The sequence below is a fragment of the Malaclemys terrapin genome, chromosome 5 (assembly GCF_027887155.1).
Source record: "Malaclemys terrapin pileata isolate rMalTer1 chromosome 5, rMalTer1.hap1, whole genome shotgun sequence".
In the NCBI taxonomy this organism is placed as follows: domain Eukaryota; kingdom Metazoa; phylum Chordata; order Testudines; family Emydidae; genus Malaclemys; species Malaclemys terrapin.
The window spans coordinates 124699799-124716610 of record NC_071509.1 but is presented as its reverse complement, the minus strand read 5'-3'; the positions used below and the strand labels follow the sequence as shown (position 1 = coordinate 124716610).

The 16812-nt window shown below is 40.9% G+C and overlaps 1 protein-coding gene across 17 annotated transcripts in view; it reads right to left on the bottom strand.

Annotated features, from left to right (window-relative positions):
• Positions 1–16812, bottom strand: part of PDLIM5 (PDZ and LIM domain 5) — a 230558-nt gene that overhangs the window by 87266 nt on the left and 126480 nt on the right. For 10 of the 17 annotated variants that reach the window (XM_054028930.1, XM_054028931.1, XM_054028938.1 and 7 more), the window contains 2 exons: positions 2971–3013; positions 180–622 (listed from right to left, as the gene is read on the bottom strand). In XM_054028930.1, the coding sequence (XP_053884905.1) occupies positions 180–622; positions 2971–3013 (486 nt within the window). The remainder of the gene's footprint in view (positions 1–179; positions 623–2970; positions 3014–16812) is intronic. The other 7 variants (XM_054028937.1, XM_054028944.1, XM_054028947.1 and 4 more) reach the window with 2 other exon arrangements.

Below are 16812 nucleotides of genomic sequence, written 5' to 3'. Positions count from 1 at the left end.
CTCTAAGAAGCTCACTTTATACCTAAAACCAGACTATTCACATTTATCTTTTTCACAGAGATGTTCTGTGAAAAGAACCCAACTCTTCCAAGATGCGTTTTGTCCCCTTAAACACAGCCCAATAAACTGTCTGGAAGAAAAGTCCCTCACAGCAAACAAAGTGCCCTGAAGCCACCTACCCATTTTGCTGCTTATTGTCAACCTGGCTCTCTTTGAATCCTCTTCTTTGTCCCTCTGCCACATCCTGAGCATTGTCGTTGGAATACGTGTTCAGGGTTGTATTGTATGTGTTGGGCTGCCATGGGACATTAACTGCAGTTTTAGCAGCATTCAGTGCAGGTGAACGCTGGTCAGTACTGGATTTGGCATTAACATGCAGTCCAGATGCAGTGAATGGGGGAGGTGTGACAGTGGCCAATGGTGGAGGGGAAGCACATGATGGAGCAGTCGCATGGGCTGGGGTGAAGGCAGATGACGGTGATGGAATGGAAGTGACTTTTGCGGAAGGTACAGCTCCAAATGGCCTTGGTGTCTTATTGTAGGCCATGTTCACTGTGGAAGTGACTTTGGGTGCAACAGCAGATGCAATAGGCACAGGCTTAACTACTTCTTTTGGTTCTCCCTATATAAAATAAAACAAAAACACACAAAGCACACCAACCACATGCAAAATCCTGAATAGACATTTTCACTGGAAAGAGAGAAGGTAATTCCCTTTGATTCAAACCAAGACAGATGATATGTTTTATAGTAGCAAAACTTCACCTATACTGTATTGGCAAGAAAATGTATACATGACACATGCATTTTTGGGGAGGGAAGGATCCTAACATACACAACAAACATAGAAACCCTAGATAGTAGCTTCTCTTATCTCATGCAAGATATCCATGCCTCAATAAGGTTAAAGGATTAAACAAAAGACTCACTCAGATGTAAAGGCCACCAGATTACTCATATGTGGCCTAAAAGTTTGCTTAATAAATCCGCTTAGGTTTTTTTTAAATTCAAATTCCATCTCAAATCAAATTCAATATACACACACACAAATACAGAACATTACATTTTATATCCTATGTAGCAATTTGCTGCTGTGTCAAAGGATATGGGGTACATGAAGTGGTATTTCAAGGGGCACAGCAGCAACTGGCAAACTGGCTGAAGAGGAACAAGCCAAACACTATTAAGGCTAAGTTTCAGAGTAACAGCCGTGTTAGTCTGTATCCGCAAAAAGAAGAACAGGAGTACTTGTGGCACCTTAGAGACTAACAAATTTATTAGAGCATAAGCTTTCGTGGACTACAGCCCACTTCTTTGGATGCATCCGAAGAAGTGGGCTGTAGTCCACGAAAGCTTATGCTCTAATAAATTTGTTAGTCTCTAAGGTGCCACAAGTACTCCTGTTCTTCTTTTTACTATTAAGGCTATTATTTACTTCCGGGGTTTGGTGATGTGTGTTTCAAAGATGGAACAGAATTCCTCAAACGCTTTTAGGATCTGAGCGGTGCAGACTGTTATCATGCATCTGTCCTGTAAAGACTTCCTACCTGCCTCCATCTGGTTAAAATATTGGAAAAAGAATGTGAACCTGATGTTTTGCAAGGATTCTACAAAATGTAGAATATAGTCTTGCCTACAGTATTTTCCAACAGTGCGTGAACTCTGAAGGGCAATGTTGTCCACTACTGGGAAGAACTCTGATGAACTGTTCTATACATTTTATCAAGCTAGGCTGCTTTCAAGAGCACAGAAAGGTTATAGCATCTATTTGGAAGAAACTACAGTGGTTTCTCCCTTCAGGCTGGGGCGATGCTTCTATAAAGTAGGGTTACCATACGTCCGGATTTTCCCGGACATGTCCGGCTTTTGGGGGCTCAAATCCCCGTCCGGGGGGAAATCCCCAAAAGCCGGGCATGTCCGGGAAAATCGGGAGGGAGGGCTGGGCCGGGGTCACGGGGCCGGGCCGGGGTCCAGGGGCGCAGTGCCGGGCCGGGGCCGCGGGGTCGGGCCGCCGGGGGCGTGAGCTGGGCCGCGGGGTCGGGCCGCCGGGGGGGTGAGCTTGGCCGCGGGGCCGGGCCAGGAGCTGGGCCGCCGGGGGGGGTGCGCGGGGCCGGGGGGATGCGCTGGGCCGGGGGGCCGGGCCGCCGGGAGGGTGCGCGGGGCCGCGGGGGCCGGGGGGGTGCGCGGGGCCGCCGGGGCCGGGGGGGTGCGCGGGGCCGCCGGGGCCGGGAGCCGGGGGGGTGCGCGGGGCCGCCGGGGGTGCGCGGGGCCGGGAGGGTGCGCGGGGCCGGGAGCCGGGGGGGTGCGCGGGGCCGGGAGCCGGGGGGGTGCGCTGGGCCGCCGGGGGCCGGCCGGCAGTGCTGGGTGGGCCGGGGGTGGTCGGCCGGGGGCCAGGGCCGGCACCCCAGGGCCCGAGCCGACCCAGGCTGGAGCCGCCGGGGGGGGCCAGCCTGGGCCGCACCTCCTCCCCCCACACCCTCCCTTACCTGCTCAGGCTTCCCGCGAATTAAATGTTCGCGGGAAGCAGGGGAGGGGGCGGAGACTTTGGGGAGGGGGCGGAGTTAGGGCGGGGAGGGGGCGGGGCTGGGGGCGGGGCCAGACCCCCGTGGAGTGTCCTCCTTTTGGAGGCACAAAATATGGTAACCCTACTATAAAGGCTATCATTAAGGTAAGAAAAAACAGTTAGAAAATAGGTGTTTGGGGAAGAAAAAGCTGGAAAGTAATATTTATATATGGCTTTTGGTTAATCACTGTACTGATCCCCAATTTTTTTTTTTTTTTTTTTTTTAAAAGACCAATATCACTAAGAAAAGCACAGTGATTTCATGGTATATGAGATCTTTACCCTAAATATGTTGTGCTAAAAGAACAGATTGACTTCTAGTGTGTATCAAGAATCGAGTGAAGGACGTGCAGAAACTAGTGAGACACATTACATCTCTGGGTAGAAATTAAAAACAACAAACATACCTTTTGTACAGGAACAGGATCAGGCTTTGGTGCAGAGTGCGCTCTAAAATAGAAAAAAAACATGCACAAATTTAAAAATGCATGTACTTCATTGCTAGGTTACTGAAAATATACTTTAATAGGTCAAGTAAAGTACTATCTATCTCCTCCCCCATTTAATGTGGGTGAATTTTCACTAAGTTTAATTATTTTCTACAAAGAAAATGAGATTACTGGATTTGAACCCACAGTATTGCAGCTAACATATGACAAAAAATGAACAAACTGGATTCTCTTACGCCAAAACAACATTTAGGAAACACCAAAACAAAACAGCCAGCCCTACATAAGAGGTGCAAGAAACTACATAAGTTTCAATTAAGTTTCCTTCAGATTGAGCACTAAATGGCAGCCATGACTATTGTATGGACAGAAACGTCACAGGCTGCTGCAGAAACAACTTTACATTACCTCAGTATACATCTAATAAAGGGCTCATGTCTGCACTTAATGCGGCTGATTTTTCAACAAGAACAAGTAACATACAGAAGTCATTTTGATCGCTGTTTAAGTTTTAGATTAAACTACAGTCTTTTCAATGGCCATGAGCCATAATCTCAACAGTTTGCTTATTGTTTTCCTTTCCTTTTATATGATATTACTTCATTTAACTCAACTGCACCAGTCAGACTCTGTTTTAACACAGCACTATCCTTAGAGCAGTGCTAAAACACAAAGCTTCTTTTCACTAAAAAAAAAAAAAAAAAAAAGGCAGTTCTGCTTTTGAAGGATTATAGCCAAATTAAGTTATTATTGGTACCTCATGTGTACTTTCAGGTCTTCCAAGATAAATTTAATATAACTTCAAGTCCTTTGCTGGTAGCAACAAAAATTCTTCCCAACGGATGCAAATGGCGGGGAAGGAAGAGATGGAAGGGGAGGGATGGTAATGGACAAAATGAACAACATCCAAACTTTGTGATACTGAAGGCTGCACTGGCAACATGCAGGAATCTAAGGGCCTCACCTAAGGTGTCTGTGTCATACAAAATATAAGTACATAACCATAATAAAATATTTGCATATATATGTACTGCAGCTTCCTCTAAAGATCACTTATTGTTTGAGTTCACCAAAATTACAAGATGTTGCTGAGCAAATTTAGCTTTTTTTTTTTTTTGCAGTTGATATGAAAGAATGGCTAATCACCATATTTTAAGACATTGCTGGCTGTATCTGGTACTTGAGCTGAACAATTGGCACTTGAAAAATTATCTAGGAAGCAGCAATTATACATCATCCCAAATCATACAACCCTGATTTTCCAAAAATATTTGGAATAGGCTTTCGAATAAGGGAGGCTGAACATTACTTCTGGAATTCCACTGACTGGTGAAGAGTTCCGTTAATTGGTGAGCAAACAACTGAGGTTGCAATTTAATTAAATATCTGTTAGGCTCTCCAGATCAGCACTGTATCAGCAGCAGGAAAGTGTGGAGAGCCAGAAATGGAGTTAAATAGATATTTCAGCTGAATCTATATAACTGATGCTTCCATTTAAGCCATTTGACTTCAGGACATATCACCTTCTAATAATAAAATTACTGCGTGCTAGTAAAGTCTTCAGGTAACAAGTGTGGCTTGTTACTAACTGGTACAAATGGAGATATGTGTATTATGCATATATGTTGGCTAAAGAAATATGCACAGAGAGAGAGAGAGAGAAAACAAATTTTTGCCCTTTGTCTTCAGCATTTGTTCATCACTGATGACACATTATGCACACTTCAATGATAATTCTGAACAGAGAGGTTTTTGTCCCTTTGGAGGAACAGGTCTGCTCTCCAAGTTTCCCACAGAATTTCCAGTCTATGAGACTACTGACCTCAAGACTTATAAAACACTGGGGTGCATCATTAATCACTTCTAATTCAAGAGTTGTCAATTTACAGCAACAAAAGCAACAAGAGAACAAATGGCAACACACATGGAAAGATTTCTTTTTATTATGACCATAGCTAGCATGAAACATGTATGTCATTCCATAGTTCAATAACTCTTTTTTATTGATAAGTGTTGAAAAATTGCTATAATCTAAGCTGCCCCAGCAGTCAAAAATGAACATTTTTAATTTTACAAGTTTGAGTTTTGTACCTAAAGATTCAGCCAAAATTTTACATTTTACTATCTCCTATTGTTAGAGGGAAGTATCACCACATTCAAAGGGTGAGGACTAATTCACAACACCATGCTGATCAGTCTCCTTCCTAAATCTCTCCTGCCAAAGAATACCAGAGTGGATGTAGGTGTTTAGGAAAACGGGAAAGCGAAGAGACACGAACTCTCCCAACATTATAGTTACATTTGTATCATCCTTTCCTTGACATCCCTCTCCTAAAGTTTTCAGGAGATTATAACTTGTCAACTTTTAGACAGAGAAAAAAATTTAAATGACATTTCAGTTTGAGATCCATTTATGCATACACTAGTCTGAAGTAGTACTTGCAAAGTGTTATTTCCTAATGATCTGCAAACCTATTTTGCAGATGAAATAGGACATGTTAAAATGCTATTTAAAAACAAAACACCCCCCCCCCAAAAAAAAAAAAACCACACGAGTTCAGTTTCTGATCATTAAAAATGTTCACAATGTTCTTTTAGCCTGTGGAGTCAGACAGCACACCATTATTTAATTTTACCCTAAGTACATTTGAGACTAGGAAATAAATTTGGGTTTCATGTTTCAAAGCAGTTTTACTTAGGTTTGTTGACTTCAGACCACAACCAGCTAAATCTGTGGTTTCTCCAAGATCACAAAGAAAATGCTCACCAAGCAAACTGAGCCACCAAGATGTGAATGAGAAAAATGTTATGGTGGTTATGCAAGTTAGTAAAAAAAAGAAAAATTCATAATTTAGGGTGAAACGCAAAACGTTTCCAACGCGTCGACCAAATGGAATGCTTCCTTAAGTACTTTAATAAGCACAAATGCTCTTAGTATTGTGACATATGCTAACATATTAAAATAGTTTTAAAGCCTGTCTGCCTGAAGTATCATACGTCTCCCTTCTAGCTACACTTGATTTATTGCCTACTTTGCCATGTCGGGACTTAAATGCCAGTTTTACAGATAGCAATTCTAGTGGGTAAAGTGGGCTGAGGAGAACAACAGGCCATCAAGGCTTTCACAAAACATTAGATACTTTTCTTGCTGTTAACCATTAAAAAAAAGTCACTTAATTAGGCTTGATGATACTAATTTGAAAGGCAGGTCTCCTGGTCTCCTTTGGTGCAACTAAGGATGCCAGCTGATCAGAAGATGAACCAATCTAATTTCCACAACAGTAGTAAATTTATGCCAGCTCTTGTTCAGTATATTCAATATAAATACCACAAAACCCATTCATAAAACAGTCTCCAAAATGTTTTTCTTGCAATAGTTTGTCACCATAACAACAACTATAAAATCAGAACACTTCGAGTGTTTTATTCCCCCTAAGTTTTGTTTCAGGAGATTTTCTGTACTTCCAGCATGACAGAAACCACATTCTACATGTTTTGAAATTTATACGGAAGCAATGGTCGAATGTACATACATCAACATTTAGGAACAGTTCAGTTCATATTTCTGCTCATCATAGATACATTTTGTATTTATGGGAAACCAAGAGGAATCTAATAAAATTTATATAGTGTAAAGGTACTATTATCAGGCCTATTACCAGACTGGCAGAGAATTGGGGAAATTTTCCTTTAAATTTGCCACCACCAAATTGACCGTTATTCATCCTATGCTAACCTCAAGTTTACCTCACTCAAGGTATTCATTGGTATGAATCAGGAAAAAGTCAAGTTAGATTTAGATTCCACTGATACACACCCCTATTTCCATTTACCATTTGGGAGATTAAAAATGCAACTACACAAGGTATAGCTAAAACCCTATATTATTCTTAACAATTCACGTTTAAATTGTAGACTAAGAATTTACAGACAAGAGTAGTCAAAGTGATCTGAGTCCATAATTAAACAATAATATTTTTAAAATAACTAGATACCACACAAGTAATACTATGAATGTACTGCTAGTAAAGCAATTGTTATTCCCCTCCCCAAAAAAGGAGAAAAAAATCCTGTGCTAAAAGATATTTCTACTACAGCTTCTAACTACCTTGGTAGTCTCCCAGAATAAAGATACGTAGCCTTTGGCCCTAGGGTAAAGGAGCAGGATTATCCAAGATTAGGTCCAGTTATTCAGCCCTTGTGAGCCGCAACACCTCTCTCTTCTTGAAGCAAGGTTTAACCTCAGTCTTTATAAACTCAGACAACACATCTCTACCACATCAGATTTCTGTCATAATCTGACTTTGCTAGTTCAGAATCTAAGATAAGGAGAAAGTATTTGTTCTGCACCCTTGGTGAAGCCATGTAGTCAATACACATTTTTAAGACACCCGGCGGAATTAAACAGCTCGGAGTCATATTGTAATTCTGGATCTGACTTGTGACAATTATTAAGTAATGAAATGCTTCTAAAACTACAAGATTGCAAATCATCAACAAATTTGCCATTGCACTAAATATTCCTCCTGTATCTATTAAGTCACCTGCTCCTTCCAATATAATATTTCTAGTTTATGCATTAGTCAGTAAGGATAGATAAACTGGCTCAGACAAAAGAAGAACCTAATGTCCAACCAAAATATTAAAAACAACATTGTTAAATTCATTTTGCATTTGTGAACAACATCTCCTTCCAGCTATATTTGCAAATACCACGTTGCAGTATTTCCCTAATTCCATTCAGAATTAGAAACAACAAAATGCAACAAGAAAGACGTTTCCATATGGTACTTCCAGTCCTACAAGAATTCTCTTTTGAGACTTCCAGCCTATTTTTGCAGACAGAAGAGATTTAAACAATTAACACAACTTTTGGATAAGCATCTGAAATACTGCGTGTATACTAAAGAAAGATAACTAACCTTTGGAAACTGGCTCATCACTATTAATCAACCGATCTGTCAGTACTGTTTATGTTTTGCAATGAAGTATCAGACAAACTGTGAAATCAAGAATTTCTGCAAATGCAGTGTAAGTTAATTGAATTTTCACATCTGCTTTATGAAGAGTAGGTAGAAGGAAAAGAAAAGGTGTTTAAAATAGTACACTTAAATGTTCACCAAAAGGGGAGAACGTCAAAGATTTGAGAAGACCAAAAACTGAACCTGTATTTTCCAAATTTCCAGGAGGACTGGGTGACTCAATGGAATAATAAGAGGATGTAGTGTCTCTGTAAGGCACCTGTTCAAATTTGGCAAGGTTTTTATGATAAGTCAGACCTTTCCGTCTCATTTCACTGGCCACAGTGAAGTGAGACTGTCATTTTTGCATAGTTTTGTGGAGTGACATCTACACCACAAAATTCAGTAGAGTTAGGACTGTACCTTCTCCATCAAGAAGTTTAGTTCTGCTTGTGATAGTGCAGTACTCCTTCAGGGAATAAATTACTTCAGTGTCCAGGTCTGGAAGCCTTTCTGCCTTTCATAAACAATACATTCCGTTTAAAAATACATTTCTCCTGTTTGTTTTTTTTAAAAACTATTTCAGTGCTAATTTGCACCCCTTGCATACACAAACTTCTCTATCAAAGTTGTTTGTTCTTTTTCAGAAGAAACTATACTCCATCTGTGTAAAAAGTCCATTTAGACCAGACCAACAAGATGAACTTTGTTTTATAAACACACGGCAAGCTGTTCTCATATGATTAATATTTTTATGACATTTAATGCAATAGAAAACTTTCCACCTTCCAGCCCAACCTTATTAGCTAAATCCGTTAAGCTGTTCTTCCCTGTGGAGGATATCTGGTAAATACTATTCTTTAAATTCTCATTTTATTCATTCCCTTTCTATTTATTTCACTTATAAAAATGGATTAACACAATATTAAAAAGGTTCTGGCTATAGTTAACCATAGGGCTTTTCTACATTACCCGCTGGATCGACGGGCAGCAATCGATCCAGCGGGGGTCGATTTACCGCATGTAGTCTAGATGTGATAAATTGACTGCCAAGTGCTCTCCTGTCGACGCCGGCACTCCACCAGGGCGAAAGGCGCAGGCAGAGGCGACAGGAGAGCGTCCGCTGTCGACTTACCGCAATGAAGACACTGTGGTAAGTAGATCTAAGTACATCGACTTCAGCTACATTATTCACGTAGCTGAAGTTGCTTAACTTGGATTGATCCCCCCTCACCCCGCTAGTATAGACCAGGCCTTAGTCAGGAAACGAATAATTAAGGCTGAAACTGTATTATTGCATGCTATTGTCACTGCAGCATAGATAAACCACAATATGAAGGGCAATGAAGATTGACCAATTTTATTATGTCTCTAACCTCAATAATTAGGCACAAGCCATTTGGTTAAGTATTAAATTGGATCTACAATATAGTTTACAGGTTTTAGACAATATGAATCAGCCCTTAATAAATCCTCCATTTATTCAATATGCCGAAAATTTATCCTTCTTGCTGAAAGGGCACAAAATGCATGCAGGGTTGGGATGAGAAGATGCTTAACTGTCCTGTACAGACGCCATCAAAACAGAGCCAGATCTTCAGCAGATCTAAACTTGCAAAGCTCCATCCAGTCAAAGGAGCTACGCCAGTTTACATCAGTTGAGGATCTGGTCCATAACAGTGCATATGTTTAAGTCCAAAAGCTAGAGAGAGAGAGACTTCAGAGTTAGCATCACACTGAGCTCATTTAAACGCCTCTTCTTTCAGTCTATCTGCACATTCATGAGAAGGCCACTCTATAGGTTTATATTTGAAGGGTTTTTTTTTAAAGCAAAAGCTTGAACTTTGCTGAAATAGAGGCAAATACTCCCCACCTCTCTGACAAAAAGTTTCCTACTTCCAGTTGCCAAGAGGTTAGTTTCATTTATCAGCCCCTGATGAAACAAGGTTCATACTCACAAAATGTTAAAAATATAATTATTCAAAACTTTGTACACTTCCTTTTAGGCAGGGCCGGCTCCAGGCACCAGCGCAGCAAGCAGGTGCTTGGAGCAGCCAACGGAAAGGGGCGGCACGTCCAAGTCTTCGGCCGCAATTTGGCAGTGGGTCCCAGAAGAATGAAGCAGCGGCGGTAGAGCTGCTGTCGAAGTGCTGCCGATGGCCACTTTTTTTTTCCCCCCTCCCCTCGCCGCTTGGGGCGGCAAAAACGCTGGAGCCGGCCCTGCTTTTAGGCAAACATTTTTAACCTCTGGAAAGCCTACTTTTAAATTACAACGACGTGAAAATGGCAGAACTATTTAACTGGTGGACAAAACCAAGGGAATGTGCTTGCAGTTAGAATCTGTCAAGTTTAAGCCTGCTGAAAGATTTTAATGGCCAAATTATAAAGGCTTAAAAAAATGAAAATGCTGACATACTACTCCAAGTTGCTTGTGGACCCTGTTCCAGTAATGGCATTTCCTACCACTACTTATAAAAGCCAAACCAGGCTGGAAAGCTCTCTGCATAATTCTAGCTTTTATTTCGATTCTGTTTTGCATGGTGGAGGGGAGGGGGTGTGGGGACACTTCCTAAATGTAGGTTTCAGAGTAGCAGCCGTGTTAGTCTGTATCCGCAAAAAGAACAGGAGTACTTGTGGCACCTTAGAGACTAACAAATTTATTAGAGCATAAGCTTTCGTGGACTACAGCCCACTTCTTCGGTATGCATCCGAAGAAGTGGGTTGTAGTCCACGAAAGCTTATGCTCTAATAAATTTGTTAGTCTCTAAGGTGCCACAAGTACTCCTGTTTTTTCCTAAATGTAATCCTCTATAAAACATTTTTTTCCTGTCTAAAAATAGTGAAATATTGCATCCTCAAGATCAACCCATTTCCTGATCATCTAATAGCAATTCTTAGCATTATATATATTATATCTCTGAGAAGCAACTTATGAGATCCTATAGGCAACTGCAATAAAAACTAGTATCTTAATGGCTTTGCCATTTTGATCTGTGCTTTGAATTTTCTACTCAGCTTTATTTTAGGACAGTGGTCAGTTGATAGCCAATTTACAGTGCTGTAGCTTCTAAAAAAAATGGCAGGGTAAAAATGTTGAATGTGCACATGCCAAACTATGACTTTTGCTATGGGTTATCTGAACAAAAATAAAATCAGAAGTAATTTAAAGCAAAGAAAAATGAGAAATATTCCATATATTTGTTATTGACCAAAAATCCCTTTTTGTTCTAGTAATAGGTAAAAAGAACTTTAATGATTTGTATAACAGTTGAAATTATATACCACATAAAAAGGAAAAACAAAACGTGTTATGGTTTTGTTTTCTGTTTATAAAATAAATAATAAATAATAATAATAATAATAATACCTGGCTCTTAACACTTTTCATCAGTAGATCTCAAAGAGCTTTTACAAAGAAGGTCAGTGTCATTATCCTTATCCTCATTTTATAGATGGGGAACCTGAGGCAAAGAGTGGGGACCTGACTTGCCCAAGGTGACTGAGCAAGCCAGGCAGGGGCAGAGCCAGGAATACATGTGTATTATCACATGGTCTGAGTTGTCTGCCATAAAATAATGAAATATAACGTTTATCTTACCTGCTGTTTTATATGCCTACTCGTGGAAGTTATTCACTGCTTTAGTTATCTTGTAAAGACAAGCACTGAAGGCCTGTAACTGCACATTCCAGTAGTTTCAGTGAAACAGAGGTCTATGGATGTATACATTAACATTTTTAAGGTCAGGGAATTTATCAGGTATGGCACATCCAAATTTTTGTGTTATACTGAATGTCTAAGAAGAAACCGTCAATTTCAAACCAGTTAATTATTTAAAAGAGTATAAAGCAGTTTCAGATACTACACCTACCATTGAGTCATCTTGCTTATTTTTTGAGGTTTTACAATCATGTTTTCCGTTTTGTTTTTTTTTTAAATGTGTGTCTTGTTCTTGTTGCTCCACAAAAGACCAACACAAATAGGGGAATTGACCTACTATACAAAGGTACAAGAGAAATCAACTATACACAAAGTGCGGCTCTAACGTGAAAAATAAAATTAAGAAAATAATATTTTTCTAGTCTATCTCAGCTGTAGTAATCTTAGGTGTTAATTGTAACAAGAGAAAGTAACTTGTTCGGTCAAAAGTGTGATTTTTACATTAGTCTCTCTCAGCTTAATTTTTTCCTTTCTCCAGAAGAATTCCTTTCTCAGCATGTGTGTGTGGTACAGTGTACTGGAAAATATATTCACACATTTCTTGGCTGGATAAAGTGTGCACAAAACTTAGTACCTTTGAACAATTACTTGCTTGTACTTAGCATATATTTTGTTGATGAGTCACAGTTTTAGAATTCATTAGCTATAAGTTTTCATGAGGTTAATTATTTCTAACATTTAACTTCAGTGTCTGACAATCTGAATATGTTATATATCATCTTCATATTCTCACACCGTGTGATTTTTTAGGACATGAGACAATTACTTCAGTAAAGCACTAAGCCAGGTAGAAGTAAGCAAAGAGTCTTTTTTAGCTGGTGCTTCAGTATTCAGTCAAACCAAACCTTGCTCTCTTTTTATATTGAAGGCAGGCCTGGGTCTTCCCCATCATGTGTTAAAGCTCACATTGTAAAGGAGGAAGCTGCGGCTGCCTTCTACTTTGGTATTCCCCCACGCAAAGACTAATGAGCTGTTTTCACGTCCTCTCAAGCCAGCTACTGCTCACAGTCCCATTCCTGTGTTCTTGTGGCAATCCTACTGAACACATTTTTGAAGACTAAGTGCAGCTAGACAATAATGTCATCTTATGTTATTTAAAAGAATGTTAAACAATCAAAATAAAAACTATTATGTATGTAGTAGAATGCTGAGATCTCCACAATTTATTTGCTCAAGGGGATAACATTTAAAGCTGTATCTGTTAAGGCTGAAGGTTCAGAAGATGTTGGGACTCTCTCCAAGACCTTTTCCATTTGGCTTATCCAGGACACCTTGTCCAGTTCTGGGAGAACACTTTATCCAGTTCTCTGGGATCCAAAAAAATTCAGTTTGACTCCAGATTTCATCACTCGGGTTCCTTTATTTGGCATACAGCAAAGCTACACTGAGTTGATCAGACTCAAGTGGAGGGAGTGGGTACAGAGCGTACCACACATCCACAGTTACATAGCAAACCTCTTCCTTTTTATACATGTACACATTAGATTACTTTTACTACACACTGCATCACATTTTGAGACTGGCTTGGTTACTTTGCAGGAACAAATGACTGTGCAGCATGCACTGTCCATGCATTGTCTACTCCTATCTTACCTTGTCCATGGTTAGTAAATGGTTCCCTGGGTGTTCTCCCTCTTATCTTAGCTGGCTCAGACATTCTGTCTTAGCCTACGGATCTATTTACTTCTCTTATGGTACACCCACATCTTGAATATTGTGTGCCCAGTCTCAAAAAAAGGATATATTGGAATTGGAAAAGGTTCAGAAAAGGGCACCAAGAATGATTAGAGGTATGGAACAGCTTCCATATGAGGAGAGATTAATAAGACCGTGATTTTCAGCTTGGAAAAGAGATGACTAAGACGGGATATGATAGAGGTCTACAAAATCACAACTCTGGTGGAGAAAGTAAATAAATGTTATTTACTCCTTCTCATAACACAAGAACTAGGAGTCACCAAATTAAATTAATAGGTAGCGGGTTTAAAACAAAAGGAAGTATTTTTTTCACACAATGCACAGCCAACCTGAGGAATTCCTTGCCAGAGGATGTTGTGAAGGCCAAGACTAACAGCATTCAAAAAAGAACTGTATATATTCATGGAGCATAGGTCCATCAATGGCTATTAGCCAGGATGGGCAGGGATGGTGTCCCTAGCCTCTGTTTGCCAGAAACTGGGAATGGGCGACAGAGGATGGATCACTTGATTACCTGTTCTGTTCATTCTCTCTCGGGCACTTGCCATTGCCCACTGTCAAAAGACAGGATACTGGGCTAGATGCACCTTTGGTCTGACCCAGTATTGCTGCGCTTATCTTATTTAGCACAAACTTTCTGTTTTCAGCCTAATGATCCATTTACCTCCCTTATTCTATCCTCCCTTCATGTGTTAATTACTCATGTCAGGGCAAGCCTCAGCTACAGAAGTCTCCAGATTACATGCAAATGATATAACACCCTATTTTGCATATGCTGCGGGTACATGAGAGACAACAAATGTCCTAATTACAACAACTTTACCCTAACCAGCCTGCAGCATGGAAGGATTTTGAAGAAAACAAGGATTTCTACACTCCTGACACCAGCTGCTTCTTTCCCTAGCCTGGGTGAAGCGGAAGGCTGTGGTTAAGGAGCCTTGACCACAATGCTAGGCTGCCGCTTGCCCTGGCCTGAGAGACGTGGGCATTGATGCAGCTCACCGATTGCTCTCTCAGGCCCACATGGCCAGGGCAGATATGGCAAGATCCTTACCCAGAGCCACTGCATAGGCTGTTTGGTGGAAGGGACTATGGTTTAGGCTCTCTCTCTAGGTTAGTCCTCCCAGCCAGAGTCCCAGAGAGTGACACATATAATAGCTCAGACCATATCAGCGGAAGTCTAGCATGTCTCCTCAACCTCTTCTGATCAGGTGAGCTGAAGCTGCTAGGCAGGATAGGTTCAAAAGAACCCATCAGGTCTATGGGTGTCACCATTACATCACTCACGAATGATGAAGTCTAGTCATTGATGTATTATATTCAGCAATTATAGTGATTTCAATCAATTCCTGAACAAAATACCTTATTGATTTATGCCTGTTTCTTCAGTTCACTCTAAATCATCACCAATTCCTCAAATTACCTTTGTTAAATATCAGCATCCACATAATGATTAGGGGCAAACAGCAAGAAGGTATCACAAAACAAAGCCCTCAGAAGCCCTTCCCAGGATTATATAGGAGTAATCTCTCTAAGGACCCGTGCTCTGGGTGTCCCTAAACCTGGGACTGGACAACAGGTTATGGATCACTTGAGAAACTGCCTTGTTCTATTCATTTCCTCTGAAACATCTGACACCAGCCAGCGTCAGAAGACAGGATACCGGGCTAAATGAACCATTGGTCTGAGCCAATATTGCCATTCTTACGTTCTTACAAATATTTTCTCTCCAAAGGCATTTATTAAACACTAATTTCAACAAATGCTATTTTTAAAAGAAAAGAAAACAAATCTAAAGAAAGTCATAAGTCTAGTTATCCCTGGATCAAGCATTTCCTCAAGAACCTGTAAAAATGCTGACATCCATGTCCCATCAACCCTAGGCTATAATTCACAGGATTGGATATTGCAATCAATGGCCTTGGCTACACTCGGGAATTCAAAGCGCTGCTGCGGCGGTGCTGTGAAGCGCGAGTATAGTTGCACCGCCAGCGCTGCGAGAGAGCTCTCGCAGCGCTGTATGTACTCCACCTCTCTGAGGGGAGTAGCTTGCAGCGCTGTGAGTGAGCATGCAGCACTGCAGGCTCTGATCACACTGGTGCTTTACCGCGCTGTACTCGCTGCGCTCGGGGGGAGAAGGGGGCGTTTTCACACCCCTGAGCGCAGCAAGTTGCAGCGCTGCACAGCGCCAGTGTAGCCAAGGCCTAAACTATTTTTACTATTTTTTCCAATGGCTGCACGATATGGGTGACTAATGTTCAAGTTACTTCATTTGTCTAAAACAGAGCCCAAATAAGTCCAAGAGAAGAGTCACATTTACAAGTACTTCAACTGGAAGTCATCAAGATAAATAGAAAAAAAGATTTTTCCCCCCAGTCACCATATCCTTACTTGGGAATGCTTGCTAGCTAGCCCGCATATTTGAGAACATGAGGTTTTACATTAAGTTCTTTTTCATAAATCAAGTAGTTTTGCAATTTTTACAGCCTTAACATTTTACATAAGGCTGTTTTGAGTAAAGCCCTGCAACCCAACCTGAACTCACCCACAGTGTTGGGTTCTGGTCAGGTTAGAAAACAACTGAACACTCTCAGCATCAGGTCAGGTCAGTTCCTGCCCATGGGGTTGGACTGGTGGAGGCCGCACGCCTCACTCCCACCAGCCACCACCGCCTCACTGCTGTGTGCGTACTGTGTGTGGAGTTAGCATGTCGAGGAGTTGCAGCACCTCTGATTCTGCAGCGCACACACAGTAAAAAAGCAGGCGGCAGGCAGCAGGAGCTGAGCATGCAGCCACAGCAGTGGAGATGCTGACACAGGTTAGGAAAGAAGGGTCAGGTTAGGTGGGAAAAATACTCAAATCTCTTGGGCTTGGGTCCAGTTCTGGCTTAAAAATTAGGCCCAAGCAGTCCTCTAGTTTTGAGGCTAAAATAAATGTTCTGTGTATAAAGCACCTCAGCCCAACCCCCCCTTTCACCAAACAAGTTTCATAGACAATGGTTAATCAAATGGAATTAATTCTCAACTTCCAAGACGTCAGGCAGCTCTCACTGAAAATGTGAGCAAGTTCTTCAGTCCAGTATTATTTCAGCCAAGAGCAGCAGCATTGCAGTAGCTAGCACCAAAAACTATCAGACAGTTTGAGACTATCTGAGCCTTATTTATGTCAATGCAATGAAACGCCAAAAAGTTCTAGCAGTAAGATGTTACATAACAGAAACTGATCAGCAGCACATTAAATTAAGGAGTGAGTTTATAAGAACCTCGCCCAGACCAGCATAATAAGGTTAGGCAAGAAGTAGCTGCATTTTTTATTCCAATAAATTAATGATTATTCCAGTCTGAAAAGGAAACAGGTTTAGTGAAAAATTTTAGTCACTGTGCCAAAGGAAACTAGCAGATAAACATGAATAAATCATGCTAA